This window comes from Eretmochelys imbricata, chromosome 7, assembly GCF_965152235.1.
Source record: "Eretmochelys imbricata isolate rEreImb1 chromosome 7, rEreImb1.hap1, whole genome shotgun sequence".
NCBI classification, from domain to species: Eukaryota; Metazoa; Chordata; order Testudines; family Cheloniidae; genus Eretmochelys; species Eretmochelys imbricata.
In genome coordinates, this window is record NC_135578.1 from 105,952,286 (window position 1) to 105,974,958 (window position 22,673).

The 22,673-nt window shown below is 41.5% G+C and overlaps 2 protein-coding genes across 6 annotated transcripts in view; one reads left to right on the plus strand and one right to left on the minus strand.

The window, feature by feature from the left end:
• The window catches only part of ACADSB (acyl-CoA dehydrogenase short/branched chain), a 30,865-nt gene extending 29,852 nt beyond the window's left edge, over positions 1 to 1,013 (minus strand). For both annotated transcript variants that reach the window (XR_013346721.1, XM_077822974.1), the window contains exon 1: positions 880 to 1,013. Coding sequence is in view for 1 of the 2 variants with exons in the window: in XM_077822974.1 (XP_077679100.1) it covers positions 880 to 915 (36 nt within the window). In the remaining variant the exon portion in view is untranslated. The remainder of the gene's footprint in view (positions 1 to 879) is intronic.
• Positions 929 to 22,347, plus strand: IKZF5 (IKAROS family zinc finger 5). Of its 4 annotated transcripts, XM_077822979.1 has the most exons (6): positions 1,133 to 1,438; positions 12,476 to 12,571; positions 13,987 to 14,150; positions 14,449 to 14,631; positions 17,016 to 17,825; positions 18,005 to 22,347. In XM_077822979.1, the coding sequence occupies exons 3-6, from the start codon at positions 14,018 to 14,020 to the stop codon at positions 18,043 to 18,045; spliced, it is 1,167 nt and encodes a 388-aa protein (XP_077679105.1). In that variant the 5' UTR covers positions 1,133 to 1,438; positions 12,476 to 12,571; positions 13,987 to 14,017; the 3' UTR covers positions 18,046 to 22,347. The 4 variants fall into 4 exon arrangements, with proteins under 4 accessions (XP_077679103.1, XP_077679105.1, XP_077679102.1 ...); XM_077822977.1 differs by lacking the exon at positions 1,133 to 1,438 and adding an exon at positions 929 to 1,080 and having other exon boundaries at positions 17,016 to 22,347; XM_077822976.1 differs by having other exon boundaries at positions 17,016 to 22,347.
• Positions 22,348 to 22,673: the final 326 nt, after the last annotated feature.

Genomic DNA, 22,673 nt, shown 5'->3' on the forward strand with positions numbered 1-22,673 from the left:
GCCCAGAGTCCTCACCTCCTGCCCCAGCCCAGAGCCCCCTCCCGCACCCTGAACCCCTCATCCCCAGCCCCACCCCAGAGCCCTCACCCCCTCCTGCACCCCAACCCCCTCTCGCACTCGGAATCCCTTGATCCCATCCCCCAGCCTGGAGCCCCCTCTGACATCCCAAACCCCTCATCCCTGACCCCACCCCAGAGCCCACACCTCACCCCAGAGACAATACCACCTCCCACACCCCAACCCCCTGCCTCAACCCGCAGGCCCCTCCCGCACTCCAAATTCCTCAGCCCCACCCCCCAGTTTAGAGCCCCCTCCAGCACCCTTAACCCCTCACCCCCTCCCACACCTCAACCCCGTGCCTCAAGCCACAGCCCCCTCCCGCACTGCGAATCCCTCAGCCCCACCCCCCAGTTTGGAGTCCCCTCCAGTGCCCCAAACCCCTCATCCCCAGCCCAGAGCCCGCACCCCCAGCCGGAGCCCTCACTCCCCTCCCCCCGCGCCCCAACCCCCTGCCCTAGCCCGGAGTCCCCTCCCACCCCCCGAACCCCTCATTTCTGGCCCCACCCCAGAGCCCGCACCCCCACTTAGAGCCCTCAGCCTCTCCTGCACCCCAGCCCCCGAGCCAGTGAAAGTGAGAGGGGGCCCCACACAGGACGGGGCGTGGTTTCAGGGAAGGGGCGGGGCCACAGCGTTCGGGTTTTGTGCCTGTAGAAAGTTGACAACCCCGCTCCGGGCGCGGCCAGGCTCGGGGCAGAGGGGCGGGGCCCCCGCTCTCCGGGCGGACCCGGCACCCCGCAGCGCCTCCTTGGAGAAGGGGGCTCCCGGCCCGCGAGTAGAGCGGGGCAGAGGCAGCCCGACCCCTTCAGGTTCACGAGTCACCTTCGCGCAGCTCCGCCACAGCGCCGCTGCCGCCATGTTCGCTGCTGCTGCCGCCGCTGCTGCTGCTGCCGCCCCGGCTGCCGACTCCCCTTCGCCGGCGACAAGGCCCTCCGCCGCTCGGGCTCGCAGCAGCAGCAGCCGTCCAACGCCACGACCACCGCGCGCGGACTGCGCCTGCGCGGGGCTTGCCAGTCTCGCGAGGTGGGAGGAACGGGGCGGGCGGGGCGACTACTACGGGAGACACTCACAACAAACATGGCGGCTGCGGTGGGTGTTGGGAGCGGTGGGGTGCAGGGGAGGTGAGTGATGCTCTCGCCCCGTAGCTCAGGAGCCGGGCTATGGGGGCGGGTGAGAGCCGCCCAGTGCCCTCATCCCCCAGGGGCCGCCGCCGTCGCCGCCTGTGACTAGCCCCCTTGTCTTCTCCACCCGGGGCCGCGGCCCTGTCCTCGGGGAGCAGGAGGCTGCAGTGGGGCTGGGGCCGAGGGCGGAAACAGTGACAGCTCCCCGCCCTGCAGAGGCGGACCCCTGGGGGGCAGTGGGTCTTCTCTTCTCCCTCCAGGTGAGTGGGGGGGGGGCTTTCCTTGCTCTCTGTCTGGCTCCCAGGTGAGTGGGTGGGATGTGTGCGTGGCCCCCGGCGGGATAGGGTGCCCCTGCTCTTTGCCACTCGCTCCCGGAGTTAAGGGAGGATGCCCACGGGGGTTTTTCCCTTCTCCAGAAATGGGGTGGCCGTTTCTTTCTCTTGCACCGCTCCGCCGGGGAGACAGATGGCGAGGGCGGATGGCCGACAGATGCACCTGGCGCGGTTCCAAAGGTGGTCTATTTTTTAACAAAACTTAAACCGACACAAACGAGGGGTATTGAATGTGGGATGGGTGTGAGAGATCCGTCTTCGGGAAGTGTTTTCTCTGGCATGGAGTTCATAGCACCCCCTTGGGAATGGATATGAATCTGCTATAAACCCTCTTTTCTTTAAATCGAGTTTGCTTAACAGAATTCTGCAGTGGTAGTGTTGTTTTCCTCCCATGTTTGGCTCCTACCAGGCAACTGGTGTGGGAAGCAGTGCTCTGAATGTGGTGTGGAGAATCTGGTTCTTGGCCTTTGTATGAAGACTTATTTGTGTCACAGACTTTGAAGAGTGCCAGGTGGGAGCTCTTTGAAAAGTTGTTAGTAACTTTTTGTGAGGAATTAATTCTCAGGTCATGAAACTGTGTTTAAAACTTGAGCATTATGTGGGACTGCTTTAGATCCTGATTTTCCCCTCCTTCTCCTGGTACTCCTTGGGAAGAAAGTAATAGAATAAGTCACATGACAGTTACTGGGGTTCACAGGTGTTTGATTCTTCGCTTTATGAAAGAATCCCTTCATTCTGAGATACTCAGCTAGTGGTTTCATAGCAGGCTGAGATGGTATCAGAGAGACTTCCTTGAAGGAAAATGTGACACTTCATATGTATGTTTGCTTGCTGTCAAAGGTTTTCAAACTGCTTGTTTGTGTCACAGCTATTTCAGAACCATGGTATCTGAAGTGTAGGAGCAATCCAGAAGGCTCCACAGTGCATGTGTGTGAATTTTTACTTTAAGAGACCTGTAGAAGACTTCAGTAATATTTTACGTAAGGCTTTCATATTAAAGCATTCTATAGCATTTTCTAGAATATATGCATACAGCACTGCTGAAATGCAGCTAGCTTTAGGGTGAATGGGGGTATCCAGGCAGACAACCAGTGCCCACCCAGTACTCTATACAACAGTGAAGTATAGGATGGAAAATGTTGCCCAAGAACAATTAATTAAACAAACCCCCTATTCTTAAAGAATGTGCTATAGAAAACTCTGTGATGCTTGTAGTAGGTAGAATCTCGGATTACTATATACGGCCTGTCAAAATTATCATGAAAACTTACCAGTTAAGGTACAAAATCTATTACCCTTCCATTTTCCACGATGCTTGGTGGTGCATTAAAAAAAATTATATTCTCCACATGAGTAGAATTTCATAAGAGTAGTTTGAGATGTCATCTAAAAATTACACACTAAAATATATAGCTTAATTTATTCTGTTCAGGTACCCATAGCCATGTCATGAGCAACTTTAGTATGTAATATGACTAGTATCTGTCAGCTGTGGTTTTTTTCTCTCTCTTGGGGAAAAATTGTGTGCATTTTTTTTTAAAATGCATGATATGCTATTTGTTCATTTAAGCAAGGTCACAGAAGTGTTCCTTGCATGTGAAACAGAAAATGGTGAGGTTTGAGTTAGTTCTTAAATCCTGTTGGGAATTTACGAACATCAGAAGGATGAGGGGCGTTTGAGGTTCAGTGGAGTTGAATGGAGGGAATGGAGTTAATTTAAACATGATGGTCAGACCACTAAATCATATCTTTTGTCTTTCCCCAGTTGCACTTTTCAGTATTCATTCATCTGTTAGAGTTTTTCAGACTGAAATGTTACTGTGTAAATTACCACATGAATCAATTTTCCCCTTGAAGCAAAGAGTATCACAATAGACTCTTTGGTGAAAATATAGTTCTTGTAAATGTTGATTCCTGTTGAGCCATCCCAAAACTCAATTTTCTAATATTCATTGTTGAATGGTTTAGTCCAGTGGTGCGCAAACTTTTCCAGTCGCAGCCCCCCACCCTCCCCCCCACCATTAATAGAATTTGTCATACCCCTTCTCCATTACTTGTGAGCTGAAACTATTTTTCATGCCAGAAGGTGGAGGGGGAAAAACAGAGATGACTGTTCATTCATTTAGTTTAGTGTTATAGTGTTTAACTCACTTGAAAGGTCCCAGGCTCTCAACTATTATTTTATATGTTACCAGTTTGTCTTTTAATATAAATTATTAATCATTAAATGAGTTTTAAAATTAGAGAATCAACATTAATTTTAAAGGCATAGTAGGCCTACAGTAGTTATGAAACTTAAATTGTTGAAAATAAGCCAGCCTGTGCTTTTATTAATATGTTGTTGTTTTTTTTTTTTAAAGGGTGAAATGCTAAAGTTTCTTCACACCACCCGGCCCCCAACTCTTCCCCTCCTGAACCTCTGGCACCCCCCTGTTTGTGCACCACTGGTTTAATCCCTATATTTGACATGCCTTAAAGTTATAACTTGGTGAGACATGGCCTCTGGAATCTAAACTGCTTTCTCCCATCCCCCTCCCCCGCCCCCTTTTTAATGCATGAGCTGGTGGTATCTTTGTTTTACTGCAGGAGTCACCAACAAATGGAACACAAGTTAACTTAAACCTAGAGGAAGCTGATATCTGAAAGAGGGTAGGCAAAATTGATGTGTAAAGGTGTGCCCAGAGTTAACTTACAGTGATCAGAAGAGAGAATAGTGGACCATATTCAGTCCTGCCATAAAAGGGCATGACTCTTTGGAAGCCAATAGAGTGGCATGCTTGTATTAATTTAGATGGAATAAATGAGCTAAAGATGGTGACAAAACCCAGTCATTGTCTAATGTTAAACAGAGTTATACAAGGCCTGTAGTTTGGTATACAGAGATCTCAGCCTGCTTAGCATCATGGCAAACACACCATTAAAAATCTTTTTAACCTTGTATTAAAGGTACAGAAAAGAATGAAATTATTAAAACCTTTGAAATGCAAAGTATTAAATAAGGCTTTCATTGTAACAGTATTTTTTGTTCCCTTTCCCTTCAGGAGCGTGTTTTTAAAAGGAGAAACCCCCTGTTGTTAGTGTCTTAGATGGTATCAAAAGATGGTAATAACTGTCCTTTTGGGGAAAAGAGAAGAAGTTAGTTGAGATGGGCTGGAGATGTTGCTGCTGCTGTTGTTTTTCAGTTCATCTTAGAAAGAAAAGCCCCCTTGTTTGACAGTCTCTTACATGGCATTAAAGATGGTAATAACTATCATCCTAGGTGATGTTTAGGATTCAGCTGGAGATGGTAGGGGGGGCAATGTCATCTGGGCTTCTCTCTTTGGCCCGTTCTGGTTAGGACACCTCTCAGGATCAAGATGATGAAGACCTAGGGACCCAGGAAGCTGGGGGTTGGCAACGGTGATACTGACACTCACTCCAGTAGCCTCTCTCTGTTCTCTCCATATGTCCTCACAAAATCTTTCTTTTAAGGACCCCAAAAAGGGAGTGAGGGTGGAATAGCCTATCCCCTCATTATTTTGTCCACCAGTTGGGCCTAATATTTGACATACCAATCTTAGCTTATTAACTTCTGGCTCCACATATCCTGTTTTTAGCAAGTGTAATTTTAACAGTCCCTGAGTCATATCAACTAGGCCTTTTTATTTAGACTAATTCAGTTATTCTGTCTTCCATTTGGACTTCTATCCATCAGCCTTTGTTGTTACAGAGTACTGTAACATTTTATGAATTTATACATACTTATTACCATTGAGCTCACATTTTGGGTAAATTTGTAGGCCCAATTGTCACAACAGCACCCACTTACTCCAGGGCTGAATTTCAGCCACTGTATCAGATTCCAAAAATAGCAGATAAAGCCTATCTTAGGAAACCTCCACTGGTTAACCCCATTCCAATAATTTTTTAGACACAATTGATACCAGTAATCAATGTTGATAAGCAAGGACATAAATAACCCATTGGAGTGTTGGCTAGTGTTGAGCAAGAAAGAAAGGAAAATGGAAAAATCATGTTTAACAAATGAAAAAAGATGTCAAGTAGGGAAACCCCTTTGACTTATTTTCAAACCAAGGGTACCTGGGGATCTTTCTCACCTATCAATTTAGTTTTGTTGTGGTTTTACCTTCAGGTGGTTTTAGTGTGACAGTTGTTAGAAAGGTTTCAAAGTAACAGCCGTGTTAGTCTGTATTCGCAAAAAGAAAAGGAGTACTTGTGGCACCTTAGAGACTAACCAATTTATTTGAGCATGAGCTTTCGTGAGCTACAGCTCACTTCATCGGATGCATACCATGGAAACTGCAGAAGACATTATATACACACAGAGACCATGAAACAATACCTCCTCCCACCCCACTGTCCTGCTGGTAATAGCTTATCTAAAGTGATCATCAAGTTGGGCCATTTCCAGCACAAATCCAGGTTTTCTCACCCTCCCCCCCTCCCCCCCCCACACACACAAACTCACTCTCCTGCTGGTAATAGCCCATCCAAAGTGACCACTCTCTTCACAATGTGTATGATAATCAAGGTGGGCCATTTCCTGCACAAATCCAGGTTCTCTCACCCCCCTCCAAAAACCACACACACAAACTCACTCTCCTGCTGGTAATAGCTTATCCAAAGTGACCACTCTCCCTACAATGTGCATGGTAATCAAGGTGGGCCAACACACACACACACACACACAAACTCACTCTCCTGCTGGCAATAGCTCATCCAAACTGACCACTATCCAAGTTTAACCAGAACGTCTTGGGGGGGGCGGGTTAGGAAAAAACAAGGGGAAATAGGCTACCTTGCATAATGACTTAGCCACTCCCAGTCTCTATTTAAGCCTAAATTAATAGTATCCAATTTGCAAATGAATTCCAATTCAGCAGTTTCTCGCTGGAGTCTGGATTTGAAGTTTTTTTGTTGTAAGATAGCGACCTTCATGTCTGTGATTGCGTGACCAGAGAGATTGAAGTGTTCTCCAACTGGTTTATGAATGTTATAATTCTTGACATCTGATTTGTGTCCATTTATTCTTTTACGTAGAGACTGTCCAGTTTGACCAATGTACATGGCAGAGGGGCATTGCTGGCACATGATGGCATATATCACATTGGTGGATGTGCAGGTGAACGAGCCTCTGATAGTGTGGCTGATGTTATTAGGCCCTGTGATGGTGTCCCCTGAATAGATATGTGGGCACAGTTGGCAACGGGCTTTGTTGCAAGGATAGGTTCCTGGGTTAGTGGTTCTGTTGGGTGGTATGTGGTTGTTGGTGAGTATTTGCTTCAGGTTGCTGGGCTGTCTGTAGGCAAGGACTGGCCTGTCTCCCAAAATTTGTGAGAGTGTTGGGTCATCCTTCAGGATAGGTTTTAGATCCTTAATAATGCGTTGGAGGGGTTTTAGTTGGGGGCTGAAGGTGACGGCTAGTGGCGTTCTGTTATTTTCTTTGTTAGGCCTGTCCTGTAGTAGGTGACTTCTGGGAACTCTTCTGGCTCTATCAATCTGTTTCTTCACTTCCGCAGGTGGGTATTGTAGTTGTAAGAAAGCTTGACAGAGATCTTGTAGGTGTTTGTCTCTGTCTGAGGGGTTGGAGCAAATGCGGTTGTATCGCAGAGCTTGGCTGTAGATGATGGATCGTGTGGTGTTGTCAGGGTGAAAGCTGGAGGCATGTAGGTAGGAATAGCGATCAGTAGGTTTGCGGTATAGAGTGGTGTTTATGTGACCATCGTTTATTAGCACTGTAGTGTCCAGGAAGTGGATCTCTTGTGTGGACTGGACCAGGCTGAGGTTGATGGTGGGATGGAAATTGTTGAAATCATGGTGGAATTCCTCAAGGGCTTCTTTTCCATGGGTCCAGATGATGATGATGTCATCAATATAGCGCAAGTAGAGTAGGGGCTTTAGGGGACGAGAGCTGAGGAAGCGTTGTTCTAAATCAGCCATAAAAATGTTGGCATACTGTGGGGCCATGCGGGTACCCATAGCAGTGCCGCTGATCTGAAGGTATACATTGTCCCCAAATGTGAAATAGTTATGGGTAAGGACAAAGTCACAAAGTTCAGCCACCAGGTTAGCCGTGACGTTATCGGGGATAGTGTTCTTGACGGCTTGTAGTCCATCTTTGTGTGTAATGTTGGTGTAGAGGGCTTCTACATCCATAGTGGCCAGGATGGTGTTATCAGGAAGATCACCGATGGATTGAAGTTTCCTCAGGAAGTCAGTGGTGTCTCGAAGGTAGCTGGGAGTGTTGGTAGCGTAGGGCCTGAGGAGGGAGTCTACATAGCCAGACAATCCTGCTGTCAGGGTGCCAATGCCTGAGATGATGGGGCACCCAGGATTTCCAGGTTTATGGATCTTGGGTAGTAGATAGAATATCCCAGGTCGGGTTCCAGGGGTGTGTCTGTGCGGATTTGATCTTGTGCTTTTTCAGGAAGTTTCTTGAGCAAATGCTGTAGTTGCTTTTGGTAACTCTCAGTGGGATCATAGGGTAATGGCTTGTAGAAAGTGGTGTTGGAGAGCTGCCGAGCAGCCTCTTGTTCATATTCCGACCTATTCATGATGACAACAGCACCTCCTTTGTCAGCCTTTTTGATTATGATGTCAGAGTTGTTTCTGAGGCTGTGGATGGCATTGTGTTCCGCACGGCTGAGGTTATGGGGCAAGTGATGCTGCTTTTCCACAATTTCAGCCCGTGCACGTCTGCGGAAGCACTCTATGTAGAAGTCCAGTCTGCTGTTTCGACCTTCAGGAGGAGTCCACCTAGAATCCTTCTTTTTGTAGTGTTGGTAGGGAGGCCTCTGTGGATTAGTATGTTGTTCAGAGGTATTTTGGAAATATTCCTTGAGTCGGAGACGTCGAAAATAGGATTCTAGGTCACCACAGAACTGTATCATGTTTCTGGGGGTGGAGGGGCAGAAGGAGAGGCCCCGAGATAGGACAGCTGCTTCTGCTGGGCTGAGAGTATAGTTGGATAGGTTAACAATATTGCTGGGTGGGTTGAAGGAACCATTGCTGTGGCCCCTTGTAGCATGTAGTAGTTTAGAAAGTTTAGTGTCCTTTTTCTTTTGTAGAGAAGCAAAGTGTGCATTGTAAATGGCTTGTCTAGTTTTAGTAAAATCCAGCCACGAGGAAGTTTGTGTGGAAGGTTGTTTTTTTATGAGAGTATCCATTTTTGAGAGCTCATTCTTAATCTTTCCCTGTTTGCTGTAGAAGGATGTTGATCAGGTGAATCCGCAGTTTCTTTGAGAGCGTGTGGCACAAGCTGTCAGCATAGTCTGTGTGATATGTAGATTGTATTTTTTTACCTTCAGTCCTTTTGGTACGATGTCCATCTGTTTGCATTTGGAAAGGAAGATGATGTCTGTCTGTATCTGTACAAGTTTTTTCATGCAGTTGATAGATTTCCACTCCATACGGCTAAATGCAGTGCCTTGCATAATGACAGGTTTCAGAGTAACAGCCGTGTTAGTCTGTATTCGCAAAAAGAAAAGGAGTACTTGTGGCACCTTAGAGACTAACCAATTTATTTGAGCATGAGCTTTCGAGAGCTACAGCTCACTTCATCGGATGCATACCGTGGAAACTGCAGAAGACATTATATACACTCAGAGACCACGAAACAATACCTCCTCCCACCCCACTGTCCTGCTGGTAATAGCTTATCTAAAGTGATCATCAAGTTGGGCCATTTCCAGCACAAATCCAGGTTTTCTCACCCTCCGCCCCCCCCCCCCCCACACACACACACAAACTCACTTTCCTGCTGGTAATAGCTTATTCAAAGTGACCACTCTCCCTACAATGTGAATGATAATCAAGGTGGGCCATTTCCTGCACAAATCCAGGCTTTCTCACACACACACACACCCCCCCCCGGAAACGCACACACACACAGAAACTCACTCTCCTGCTGGCAATAGCTCATCCAAACTGACCACTATCCAAGTTTAACCAGAACGTCTTGGGGGGGGGGGGGGGGCGGGTTAGGAAAAAACAAGTGGAAATAAGCTACCTTGCATAATGACTTAGCCACTCCCAGTCTCTATTTAAGCCTAAATTAATAGTATGCAATTTGCAAATGAATTCCAATTCAGCAGTTTCTCGCTGGAGTCTGGATTTGAAGTTTTTTTGTTGTAAGATAGCGACCTTCATGTCTGTGATTGCGTGACCAGAGAGATTGAAATGTTCTCCGACTGGTTTATGAATGTTATAATTCTTGACATCTGATTTGTGTCCATTTATTCTTTTACGTAGAGACTGTCCAGTTTGACCAATATAAATGGCAGAGGGGCATTGCTGGCACATGATGGCATATATCACATTGGTGGATGTGCAGGTGAATGAGCCTCTGATAGTGTGGCTGATGTTATTAGGCCCTGTGATGGTGTCCCCTGAATAGATATGTGGGCACAGTTGGCAACGGGCTTTGTTGCAAGGATAGGTTCCTGGGTCAGTGGTTCTGTTGGGTGGTATGTGGTTGTTGATGAGTTGTTAGAAAGTATAATTGTTATACAGTTTTGAGTACTAGGAATGTCTTGATTTTGTTTCTCACTGTAGACTTGTGGGACTTTACATATTTTATTAAAGTTATCTCTATGTATGGGATATATACTTCCAGAGTGGTTTTCTGCCTCTGTATTTCATCAATATTGGAGTGAAAAGGACAAAGTGGAACTGATTTGAATTGATAAGGTAGCACTCCTATTTCACTCCTTTGATGTTTCCAAGGTCCTCTCCTTTATTCTCTCAAACCACCAGAAGTACATCTTGTTGACTATCCTTCCAAATAAGAACCGAATACTGCTTCTGAAGCTCATTAGTGCTGTTCCTGAATCAGGCAATTGGAACAGCAGTGGTATCCAACACTTTCAGCCTGAACATGTTACTTCAAAAAAGTCAAGACACCACGCTCACTTTTTTGAGACAGGTTTTCTCAGGAGGGCACCATCCACATATACCTAGCTAGCTTTTATGCTTCCATCCTGATGCGCCCTGCTGGGGTCAAGTTGTGTAGGGGAAGCCACCGAAGCATGTTGCATTCTGGCAATCCTCAGCTGGTTTATGGTTTAGTGGTCCCTTAGGGACCACTTACAACTGGTGCAAGGTAGAACAACCCCTAGGCTCTAAACTGACCTCTGGCAGAGAATCAGGGAGCCATAACTGGTGGTTCGTTTTCAGCTTCTCTTTTTTCTCCTCTGCCTGACTGCCCTGTTTGAGGGTGAGGAGACATCCTTCACTAGGCATTTCTATAGGTTAAGGCAGAGCTGATTGAGCTCCCATCCTGCTCTCCCAGAGACTCCGGCAACTTGGCAGGTAAGCAGAGAATAGTGTAACCTGATCTGCTTCTCTTATGTCATTCCTGACATGCAGCAGATGAGTAGTGGGGAAGCTGCGAACAGCTGCAGCAGGAAAAGGACAGCAACTTCTCAGTGCTCTCACCTCACATCAGAAGTTTCAGGAGAAGCAGTTGGGGGTTGAGCCTAATACTGTATTCCTGAAGTGGTGGGTTTTGTTCAAATACTTATGTTCTCTAGGAAACACTTCCAGAACAGATTTTCAATTTGTATTTTAATAGAAATTTTCTTAGTACAGTTGCCCTCAAGGACTACAGGTTGCATACCACTGTAGTAAATTGGTATAGGAGACACTCCCTATTCTGGGGGCTTAGCATGTTGACATTGAAAAGTTTCCAGCTATTACTAGACAAGTAGCAAGTGACTTAACTGGTGTATCAAACTGGGATCAACAGTACAGTAGAATGTTGCACTAATACTATATTGTTTAATACAAAGCATTATTGTGAAAGAAAGGTTCATATAGACATCTCTCTAAAGAGTCTGCAGAAAACCAGTATTCTAGTGGTATGTGCTGAATTAGGCCTCATAAGTGACTTTTACAAGTTATTTAATTCGGTGTTAGTGAAGAACTTTGAAAATGCAAAGCACTGTGTGATTAGTAGTGATCTGGAGTTTGGTACTGGACATTTGCAGATCATCTAGTGAAACTCTGGTCATTACTGTAAAATGAAAGGATTTGCCAATTGAAATGTAGATAATGATTTCTGTGATAATTTGCAGCAATTGAAACATCTGATTGAAACTGTCCCTTTTCAGACTGAAACTTATCTTCCATCTTAAACTCATTGCAAGTCAAAGTCCTATGAAAGTCTGGTCATTTACAATGGTGATATTGAAAAAGAGTGACAAATGGTGAATTTTTTTATTATTGAAAGATAATGCAGTCTAACGAAACCCCACGTCCTATACAAAATATTAAACTCAAATTCTTTGGCTGGGAACACAGAATTATGCAGCACTGCCACTGTAAGCCCTCTTCCCATCACTAAAATCAACACTATTACAGAGTGTGTTTTCCAGTTGCCTGTCCTACAGAAAAGTGGTTCCCCCAAAATTTGTTTTGTGGATCACTACTAGTTGTCTGCAGAATGAAGTATTTGAGAGCTCCATACAGCTTGGTGGTTTCAGGATGGCAGGCAGTTTAGAGGCAGAGGTGATAGGCACGACTGGCAAGATGGTAATAGATCTGATCAGTGGCCAGGAAGAAGCTGGGGTAACAGCTACCAACAGCACAGACAAGGACAGTCTTACTACCCCCAGTATGAATATGGCTACAACTCCTACAATCCAAGGCTCATTACGGCCGCTATTAATATGGTTTTTGCTGTTAAGTATCCACTAAAACCAATTAACTTGAATGCCAGATTTTGGGTTTTGTTTTGCTCAATTTTCTCGTATTTTCTATGTATGAGTGGTGGCTGGGGTCAATGAAAGGATCTCCTTCTGGAAATGTAGTTCATGTAATGAAATAATTGAACTACTGCTATGAATTTTATTTGTTGCAGGGGAGCCTCTCTTTTGAAAGTTAAGCAAGAAGCTAAAAAAGATTTGATTAAGAAATCAGAAAACATAAGTTTGACAGACTAATTTTTTTATTTATTTTTTGTTCTAGGGAAAGTGGGGCAGCTGTGCTCCCTTGCTTTCTGTCTGACCTACTGGGAGTACAGGTTGGAGTATGTTTGCTACCTAGGAGGAAACTGAAATTCAGGTACAATTCATGTAGACCTTTAAAAAACAAACACAGGGAAAAACTAAAGAACTTAGCTAAAAATAGCTGGAGAAATCTCCTGCTGTGTTCTTGTCTCTGGCTGCAGCTCTGATTTTCCTGTCATGATATGCGTCATTCAGCTCTGTTTCCTACTGGAATAATCAATAAAATGGTAGCCTCAGGCATTGCTGAGCTGCTCAGTTCATGTCAGTGAAGATTTTTCAAGTCTCTAAGTATTTTTACGTATAGACTTTTAATTTCTTTAATATACATTAAATGAATTTTTTTAGTCATCTAATGCAGTAAAATAATCAGTTCTCTTTAGTCTCACAAAACCACTAATGTAGGTAGGGTTTTTATGTCCAATTTACAGATGAGTAGAGTGCTAGACTCACTACTTCAATTCATATTGTTGGTGAGAGGCGTAAGCTTTACTATTGGATGTGAAATGGGTTTCTTTACCAAAAAAAGTAAAATGTATCCAAGTTACTTGAAACTTTGAGAAAGTGATGGTACTGTAATAATATCAGTACTACTTTGAAATCTCAGTGACTTTAAGATTAAACGTTGTTTTGTAATTTAGCTCTTCTTAATGAATGAGTTCCCTCTAATTTATACGATTTTTATAACACTAACAGAAAATATGTGTTGAACACCAAATTTGACGCTTGAAAACTTGGAATTTCTCATCCTCTGAAATCTGTTCCCCTCAGTTGCTGATTTGAAACTTGAATAAATCAAATATAATTTTCCTTGCCAGATGATGATTAACATTCTTGACAGTCTTGAATGTACTGTGATGCATAGTTATGGTTCATTATTTCATGAACCATAACTGTGCATGTGCCTAACTTTAAGTCCGTGAGAAATATTATTTCTGAACATAAAATTCTAAGTTATAGAACAATTACAGTATAAAATTGTCAATGCAAGAAGTCTCTTCTTTACAATAAATTTCCTTCGGTGCTAAGATGTCAAATCTCGGCATTTAAGAAAAAAATCGTCTGGAATGTCAAAAAATGTTCTCTTTGAATCTAAACCTTTGTAAAGATTATTTAATATTTCTGAACTGAATGGTAAGGTTAGATTGAAATTTGTTCTCGTGTCCACGTAGTCAACTAAACTTTGACTTTTACTACATCATTTTATTAAATTTAAAGTATTTATAATACTGTTGCTGAGAACCATGTTCCCAACTGTGACTATCTGAGATCTTTAAATAGTATTGAGCTGCTGTAAAGATTTCAACAATACTCTTATGATTGTCTGTTCATGTGTATTTTACTTTTGACCATATGCATTTTATTTAACAAGACTATAGAGATGTCATCCTTGATTTACAGTGGTTTCGGTAAATGTGAATTCTTTTGTTTCAAATTCAGTAAAATCTTCTCTGATTCTGATTTTTTTTCTAGGCACAAGTTATTGTAAATTCAAAGTGTGAATATGGGTGAAAAGAAACCGGAGCCTCTGGACTTTGTAAAAGATTTTCAGGAATATCTTACTCAACAGACACACCATGTAAATATGATTTCTGGATCTGTTAGTGGGGACAATGAAGCAGATGCCCTTCAGGGAGGTAGGCTCTCTTCAGTGCTGTCAAGTATTCTAGTTTTTTGGGGGGGTGATTGTGCTGATGTTTGCATTTGAACATGCTTATTATGAAGGCTACTATACTAGTCTGTAAAGCTGTAGAATCTTTGGGGGAAGTCTTTTGTAAAAAAACATTTTTCATCAAAACTTATTTCTCATTAGTTTATTTTTGTGCGGGGGTTAGGGGAATAAGGAGCTAAGAAGTTTGGACTAGTGTCACTGTAACAAAAAGCAACAACCCAGTGATTCTCAGTCAGAATCTCTACTGCATTTACTGTTTATAGCTGGAGCAGATGGTGATCAGAATGGACTAGATCATCCTTCTGTTGAAGTTTCACTGGATGAAAACTCAGGAATGTTAGTGGATGGGTTTGAAAGGACATTTGATGGAAAACTGAAGTGTCGATATTGCAACTATGCCAGCAAAGGAACAGCACGGCTTATAGAGCATATCAGAATTCACACAGGTATGAAGGATTCTACAGTACTTTGCTGTGGGGCAGTGTTTCAGTGCCTCTGTATTCTATGCTCAGTGTATATGGAACTAACTCACTCATAGGCTTTGCAGGTGTGTGTATGTATCTTCAAACAGTGTCATAGTGATGACAACTTTCCTCCATTGTAAGCAAAGTCTGTGGGATTTCTTAAAGATTTTTCCCTTTTTAAAAGATTAGGTGCTGTATGTATTGTTTAGGCCCCAATCCTATAAGCATTTATGTGTGTGGTTAGCTTTACTATCATAAATTGTTGCATTGATTTCAATGGGACTAGTCCTTCTGGTAAAGTTTTAGCACATGCGTAAATGTTGGCAGGATTTTGGGTCTTAGAGAATAGCTCTTGTTGTTGTGATGGTCTCAATCAAACACTAATTATAAACCAAGAAACTGAGTAAATATTTTGCTTACACTAGTACATGAAATTATATTTTATTACTAGAAGATAATGTTGAAATATCTGCCTGTAGGCCAATTTTACAAGAAAAGCACAGTGTCTAAAATTAATGAAGGCATTTTTGAGTACTAAAGATCAGTTAGTAAACTGAAAATTTCCATTCTCCAAAAAGTATAAGTTACAATAGAGCCCTACTCCCTTCCACCATGCTTCCATTTCATAGTGGAACCTCCCATAACTCTTATTTTAAAGCTGTTAAATTATCTTTCAGGGGTGGCATTCCAGTGCTCAGTGTCCCCTCCTGTCTTTATGTGATTGTTTGCTTAATCTTGGTATAAATTGTATGCTTATTACAGAGATATCCAGTCCCAGTTGGTGAACACGTGCCAACCTCTGAAAAGATAGTACAAAAGTACCTTACACCAAGGGCTGCCGCTGCTTTTTCTTGCGCTTCTCTTCTGAAGCTGGTGGTAAAGCAGGTCTGGCTAGAAGAAAGAATCACAGTTGAGTGTCCCAAGCTGTGATACTAAGCAATAAGATGCCTGTCACTGGAAAGTTTCCCAATTTTTCTATATCGGGATTACCAGTCCTGCTTGAGAAAATACTGGTTTGAATTCTGGCAGAAAACCAACTAAATATCCCCTGGGAGAAATATGAACATAAAAATTCTCATCTGGGAGCAGCAGATGCACGCATCCTACAATCTTGTATGAATGCGAGATCAACGGTAGATGCCTGCAGACACACAACTCCTTTTTGGAAGTCAGTTTGTGGAAACTTCTTTAGAGAGAAAGTTAAGGCTATTCTCCCTAGTGCCAAGGAGAGAGAGGTCACACCTGTTATACCCTGGAGTCTGTTATACCCCTTTGTAGAAGAATTAATGGAACAGCACCTTCCTGGAAGCTGGTCTATAATTCTAGTTATGAAGTTAACGATATCAGTACCATCAGCAGGGCATTAAGCCTCTTTACTAGCATAAATCTGGAGTTTTAATTCCCAGAACACAAAGCACTAAAACCTTTGGGCTTTTGAAACATTCTGGATCAAATGAATAGGTTTCATCTAAACAACTCTGAAGGATCTCTCTATCTTAAAGGAAGATCATAGGCGCCGACTGTACTGTTACGAATGTGTTTCCTGTAATCATGTTTGAAAATGGTTTTTCAAACACTTTAAATGCATTAGTGAGGATAGAGCCTACATGATATCTAGTATTCTACCAGAGCTCAGCTGGCATCATTAAAAAGCCAAAATCTAGCTCCAGCCTCCTGAATACAGAACCTCCCCAGACAGTGTAACCAGTGCAGTTCTACTCCATGATGGTGGGGGCTGGATGTTAGGGGTGTCTCGAGAATTGCATCTCCGTGACACAGCACTTAACTCTACAGGGGCATAGTTTACTTTTTTTTTGATTTAACCACAGGGTCCTAAAAACTTGTCCTTATATTTTTCTTAAATTTGAAAGCCACGTGGGTGCTTGTAAAAAGGCAGACTGATAACACTGCAAACCTCAATTTGAAGCGTAGTTATTCATAAAACAAATAAAGCTATGGCAGGTAACTGAACAAGCTTTGCCATGCTGTCTTGCCTACATGCCTCAAACCCATTTTGGACAAAGCACTTCTAGAGGTGTGAGTATTATTCAGACTACATACCATTCATATTTTCGTACCATTCCAACAAGGGTCTCAATTAGTGTCAATTGTAGTAATAGTGGTGGCTTTTCTAAAGTTTAAACTTGCCTACTGAAAGCAGGAGGAGACCTCCAAACTCATTTCACTTATGACACCCTGCAACCTTCCATTAGCAGTGAGTTGGACTGGATTTGAACTGTTGATTAAAAAATGAAATGCTCTATTCAGTTAGTAGCCCCCACATACATTCACTCTCTTCCATGTTCTGTTAGGCTGCTTTGTACAAGTATACATAAATTGTTACACTGTAATTTTCTCTCTTTCAGGTGAAAAGCCACACAGATGCCATCTGTGTCCATTTGCATCAGCCTATGAACGTCATCTGGAAGCGCACATGCGATCACATACTGGTGAAAAACCATATAAATGTGAATTGTGTTCCTTCCGCTGCAGTGACAGAAGTAACCTGTCTCATCATCGTAGACGCAAGCATAAAATGGTACCTATAAAAGGTACTAGGTCTTCCCTGAGCAGCAAGAAAATGTGGGGGGTTTTGCAGAAGAAGACCAGCAATCTGGGATACAGCAGAAGATCATTAATTAATTTGAGCCCACCTTCCATGGTGGTTCAGAAGCCAGACTACCTTAATGATTTCACCCATGAAATCCCAAATATTCAGACTGAAGCATATGAAAGCATGACAAAAACAACACAGACTGGTGGCCTGGCGAGAGATCCACAAGACCTTAAGATAGACAATCCATTAAATCAGCTATCAACATTAGCAGGACAGTTGTCTAGCTTGCCACCTGAAAACCAAAACCCAGCGTCTCCTGATGTTGTAACATGCCAAGATGAAAAGCCTTTTATAATACAGCAACCTACTGCACCAGCAGTAGTTTCATCTGTGTCAACAAATATTCCTCAAAGTTCATCTCCTACTAGCCCAGATCCTCGGCCCCCACACAGTCAAAGAAACTACAGTCCAGTGGCAGGTCCAAGTAGTGATCGCAGCGTCCATACTAGTACTCCTAGCATAAGTAACAGTCAGCCAAGTACTCCAGCTCCAACCCTTCCAGTTCAGGATCCTCAGCTTCTGCATCACTGCCAGCACTGTGACATGTATTTTGCAGACAATATCCTTTATACTATTCACATGGGATGTCATGGGTTTGAAAATCCTTTTCAGTGCAACATATGTGGGTGCAAATGTAAAAATAAATATGACTTTGCTTGCCATTTTGCAAGAGGTCAACATAACCAACATTGACTGAAAACATGCTTTCATTTAGTTTTTTTAACATATGTTTCATACTTGCTGAAGGAGACCTTGCTCATCCCCAACAAGAAATCTAATAAACAACTTGACAATGGAGGCAAAATTCTTTTCATGTTGTCATAAAATATGCCAGGGATATTTGAGTCATGGAGGTGGTAGTTTTATGTCATTGTTTAAAATAAAGTTATGAGGATTGGCGTGCAGTAACATGTTTTATGTTTGTTACATTTATGTGCAATTAAGATCCAGAAAAACATTCTACAAATGCCAATCCAGATTGCATCCTTAAACATAAATTGCAACCTATCAGACTAGATATTAAACAAGATAAGAAGTCTTGGTACCTAAAATATAGTAAAAGTTGTTAATACAGTGAAATGTATGGTTAATATGAAAATCATATTAATGCTTATAAACTAACTGTTTACTAAACTGGATAAAATCTTTAACTCACAGCAAAGAATACACTTTCATGGACACATACAATTTAAAATTTGTCAGTTTCATCTGAGTTTTAGTGAATTCTAAAGTTTTTTTTATGCTAGGCCTTTTCTTTTTTTCTTAAAAAAAAACCAAAAAAAAAACGAGAGCAGTTTTATAGATATGAAGAAAACTTGAAGGTACCTTTAAAATATACACACACTATGAATGAGGCTTTGGTAAAAGAGGTTAAATGAGAAATAGACAATAGACAGCTTTGCATGAGGACAGTTTTCATTTTAAAAACTGTCAAGACATTCCCACTTAAAGGTTATTAAATACATAAATAGAGGCCATATTTTAATTTTTTTAAAAGAAAAACAATGTATTTTAACTGTCTTGCTAGGTTGCCTATATGTTTGAAAGTTACACACGCTAGTCTATATAAACTGCAGCTAACATGGAATTCTCTTTGTCTGTGGTCTATCAGAGCCCCTACCAGAGGTTTTTTAACCTTCTGGACCTGCTCAAATGGCCATCTTTTTTTCCTCCACTGTTTGTGGGGGAAGGTAGGCAGAGGAATATTGGTGGCTACAGTGTGGAGCTGTGATTAATACTGTGACTGGCAAATACTGTCTGAAGATGTACATGCCATCCACTGTATGGGGTAACTATTTTTTATATTGTAAATCTTGATCATTGTAAAAGCACTAGGTATTACAACATGAATTTGTCATGTTTCAGAAAAGTGAATAATGTAACTTTCTCTGTATTTTGCAATTCACTTTGACTTTATTTCATTTTGTACTACTTGTTGCAAGACAAGTGTGGGTTTTTTTGCTTTGTTTTTTACTACACAAGTGAACATAGACATACAAGATAAGAGTGAATGTTTTGTGGGCAGTAGGTACAAGATTTACTTCCTTAACATTTTGGGGGATTTTTCCCCATGGGACATCTGAATGTCAGATGTAGGGGGTCTATCCAAAAACTTCTGTTGTCCTGGAGCAAGATCCAAAATCTAATGAAGTCAACTGAAAGACTCTTGTTTACTTCAGTGGGCTTTGGATCAGGCCCTTGGAGAAAGAAGAGTTGTGGTATTGGGAGCTTTTCTTTCACTTCATTATTTAATTATAAATTTGGGTCTTGAGTGCACGGCTCTACAGATTTGTCTAGCATGAGACTATTTTTATCCTTACAATAGCCAGTGAGTTGTGTAGGTATGTAACTTGTGGTGGCTGATTGAGTGTAGAAAATGTCTATTAGGCCATATAATTCACCCCATGCCACTAGTTAATATCAGAGATGAAACTTCCTGGCTATGGGCTTGATCCAAATCCATTGACTTCAGTGGGATTTTAATAAATGGAAGGCTCTTAATTAATTTCTGCATAAATAAACTCAAGAATATTTGGAGAATGCATTTGTTTAGCGACTATAAATTTTAATGTAATAAAAATTAACTAACCTTTTATTAGAATTGCTTTTTTTAAACTTACACTTCACAAACAGAACAATTCTACAGTTACACCATACTTGTGCATAAACTGAGACCTAGACATCTGAAATCATACACTTGAATATCTATTGTCATTTTGAGGGTTGCACTACAGTTCATTCAACATTTAATCTAGTTGACTGTTGCTCTTGTACAGGTTCTGTAAACTGAGCTTTTTATACAAACAATAGTGTGTGGGAAAAAATACATTCTGAAGAGATCATTTTATTGGTCAGCTATCTGCATACTTTATGGTTCGATCTAACATCAGCTGAAGCATGGGTATTGTATTTAAACCAAAATGCAATCGTTGCTGTTAAAGACGTTTAGAAAAGCTAGTAGTTTGACTAGCCACAAAGGAAAACATTTGATACTATGCTATACCAAATAACCTAAACTACTTGTTTTTCTTGAGGCTTTTGGAACTTTGGGGAAGCCATTAAATCTGTTTAGTTTTTAACCAGATATTCTCAGTTGGAATTGTAGTAGCACTTGTCATACATTAGTCTGAATATTGGGTAGTAGAAGTTGCACATCACAACCGCTTGCTGATTGAAAATATACAAACAATTGAGCCCACTCCCTTTGAAGACAGTGGCAAAACTATCACTCCAAATCCTACAGAATTTTTAGAGGCTTTTATCTTTCCCTTCATTATTCTTGTTCTGATGCTTAGGCCTAGAGTTTGCATTGGTAGTCCCTGTAACCATTCAGTACTTGAATCAACACATATCTAGAAAACATGCCTTGGAACTCTAACAAAATGGTTCCCAACCTGGTCCATTGGCCACAATGAAGAGCCAGGACACCCACAGAAGTAGCGAGAAATAAGAGGAAGCCTGCCTAGCCCAATTCCAAAGGGGGCCTTCATTGGAAGATGGCCCACATGACAATAAATAGTGTGGGCTAACAAAAAGTAGTATGAAATTTTGAAAACTTGTGGACCCTGCATAGCATATTTTGATGCTATTGGATAATGGTAAATTGTCTACTCTTCAGCAAAGTACCCAAGGCAACTAAAAAAAGAGAATTCAAGCTTTAACTCTTAAAAATGTATAACAGTTATAGCCAGATACTGCTGGTCTCATGCAAGTAGCCCCATTGACTGCAATGGAAATACTCAGCAGGATTTGGCATTCAAGCCCTGCTCCTACAACAGGGTCTGTGGGGTGGACTTCATTAACTTCACTGGTGCTCCAGGCAGACTCAATTTCAGGATTGGGACCTTAGGTTGCTTAAAAATAAAAAGCATATTACTGTGTTTTCTGTTGTGCCAAACAGTGATTTGATTATACTTATTTCCTTCTGACTACTAAGTATGTTTGGAAGGTGCATTTTCAGTTTTATTATTAAAATTGTAGTTTTTCATAATTTTGTACTAAAATTGTATATATTCTAATATTTACTAGAATTTAAAATAAAGAGCACAATTAGTATTGCAAAGCTGTTTATGGTTGTGACTCTGCAAACCTTTATTCTCACAAGTAGGCCTTATTCTTACAAAGTCAATAGGAAATACTTGTCGGTAAGGATTTGTGGGATCAGGTCCTAGATTAGTAAAATTGTTTCATAGTGAGTTCTAAATGTGCTAATCTGCACTAACTTTAAAAACAAATCCTTATAACATTTTATAAGGAGCTGTTTAGCTTTTAACTTGTATGAACAAGGACAGTTCAGGATATGAGTTGAAATTTTTCCACAGTTTAAGTTCTATATTTGGAAAACATTAGCTTTGTGTTACTTTGTTTTTATTGTTATGGAATATTTTATAGATCTGTTGGACAATTTTTAACATGCACTATTTATCGTACTCTTAATACAGACATCTGATTCTGAGGATTTTCTGTTCAACGATCAGTCAAATATTGGATTGAAGATGTTGGCAGGAGATTAATGATCTCAGTTAATATTTAAAATAAACTGTGAAGCAACTAACGGAATAATTTGATTTTTGCAATGCAGTGTTTTGCTTCAGATGACTTTTGCATAAAATTTTATTTGTATTTTAACATACAGCCCTCCGTTCTGGAAAAGACATGTTCTGACATCGTTTCATAGCAGAATTTGAGCTACGTTGGACATGCTTTTGTTATGGATTTTTTTTCCTTGACAAAGGGAATGTCACTGGCAAGTTTCCCATCAGTTTAAGTTTCTGTGAAAAAACATAGCCAACAGATGTTCTGTTGCAGAAAAAACAAGTCCCTGCTGAGGCATTTTTCACTGAGCAATCTTAGCGTATGTGCTTCTAGTTCCTGCTTTGTTAATAATGTGTATTTCAATGTAAAGAGCATATTTTGTATGCAAAAGATGAGACTTGAGTTAGTTGTAAAACAAGTTTTATTGTGTAGTGATGCTGGTTTTAGAAAACAAAGGTTAATTCTGAAATAACTTGACTATATCTAGTGTAGTTCATGTTGTGGAACTTTGTTTTGTAAGATATGAATAAAACATTTTCTAATGATGTTCAATTTATTAATCCTTTTTGAAAACTATGTAGGTCTTAACTGCTACTCCATATGAGCAGTCTTTACTCATGCAAGCAATTCCATCAACTGCAGCCAGAGCTAGTTGCCTGAGTGTGCAGGATTAGGCCCTACAAAGCTCATTGAACTTAATAGAAAGACTCCAGTGGGCTTTGGATCCCATCCAAACTGGAAGCTTTGTGTTCACTATAGCTATTATCAAATAACTACTAAATTCATTAATGTAATACCAAAATCTGCCCTAAGAACATACATTAATACACCTAACTAAACATTGTTTTAGGAGTGGAAATGATTAATGAAG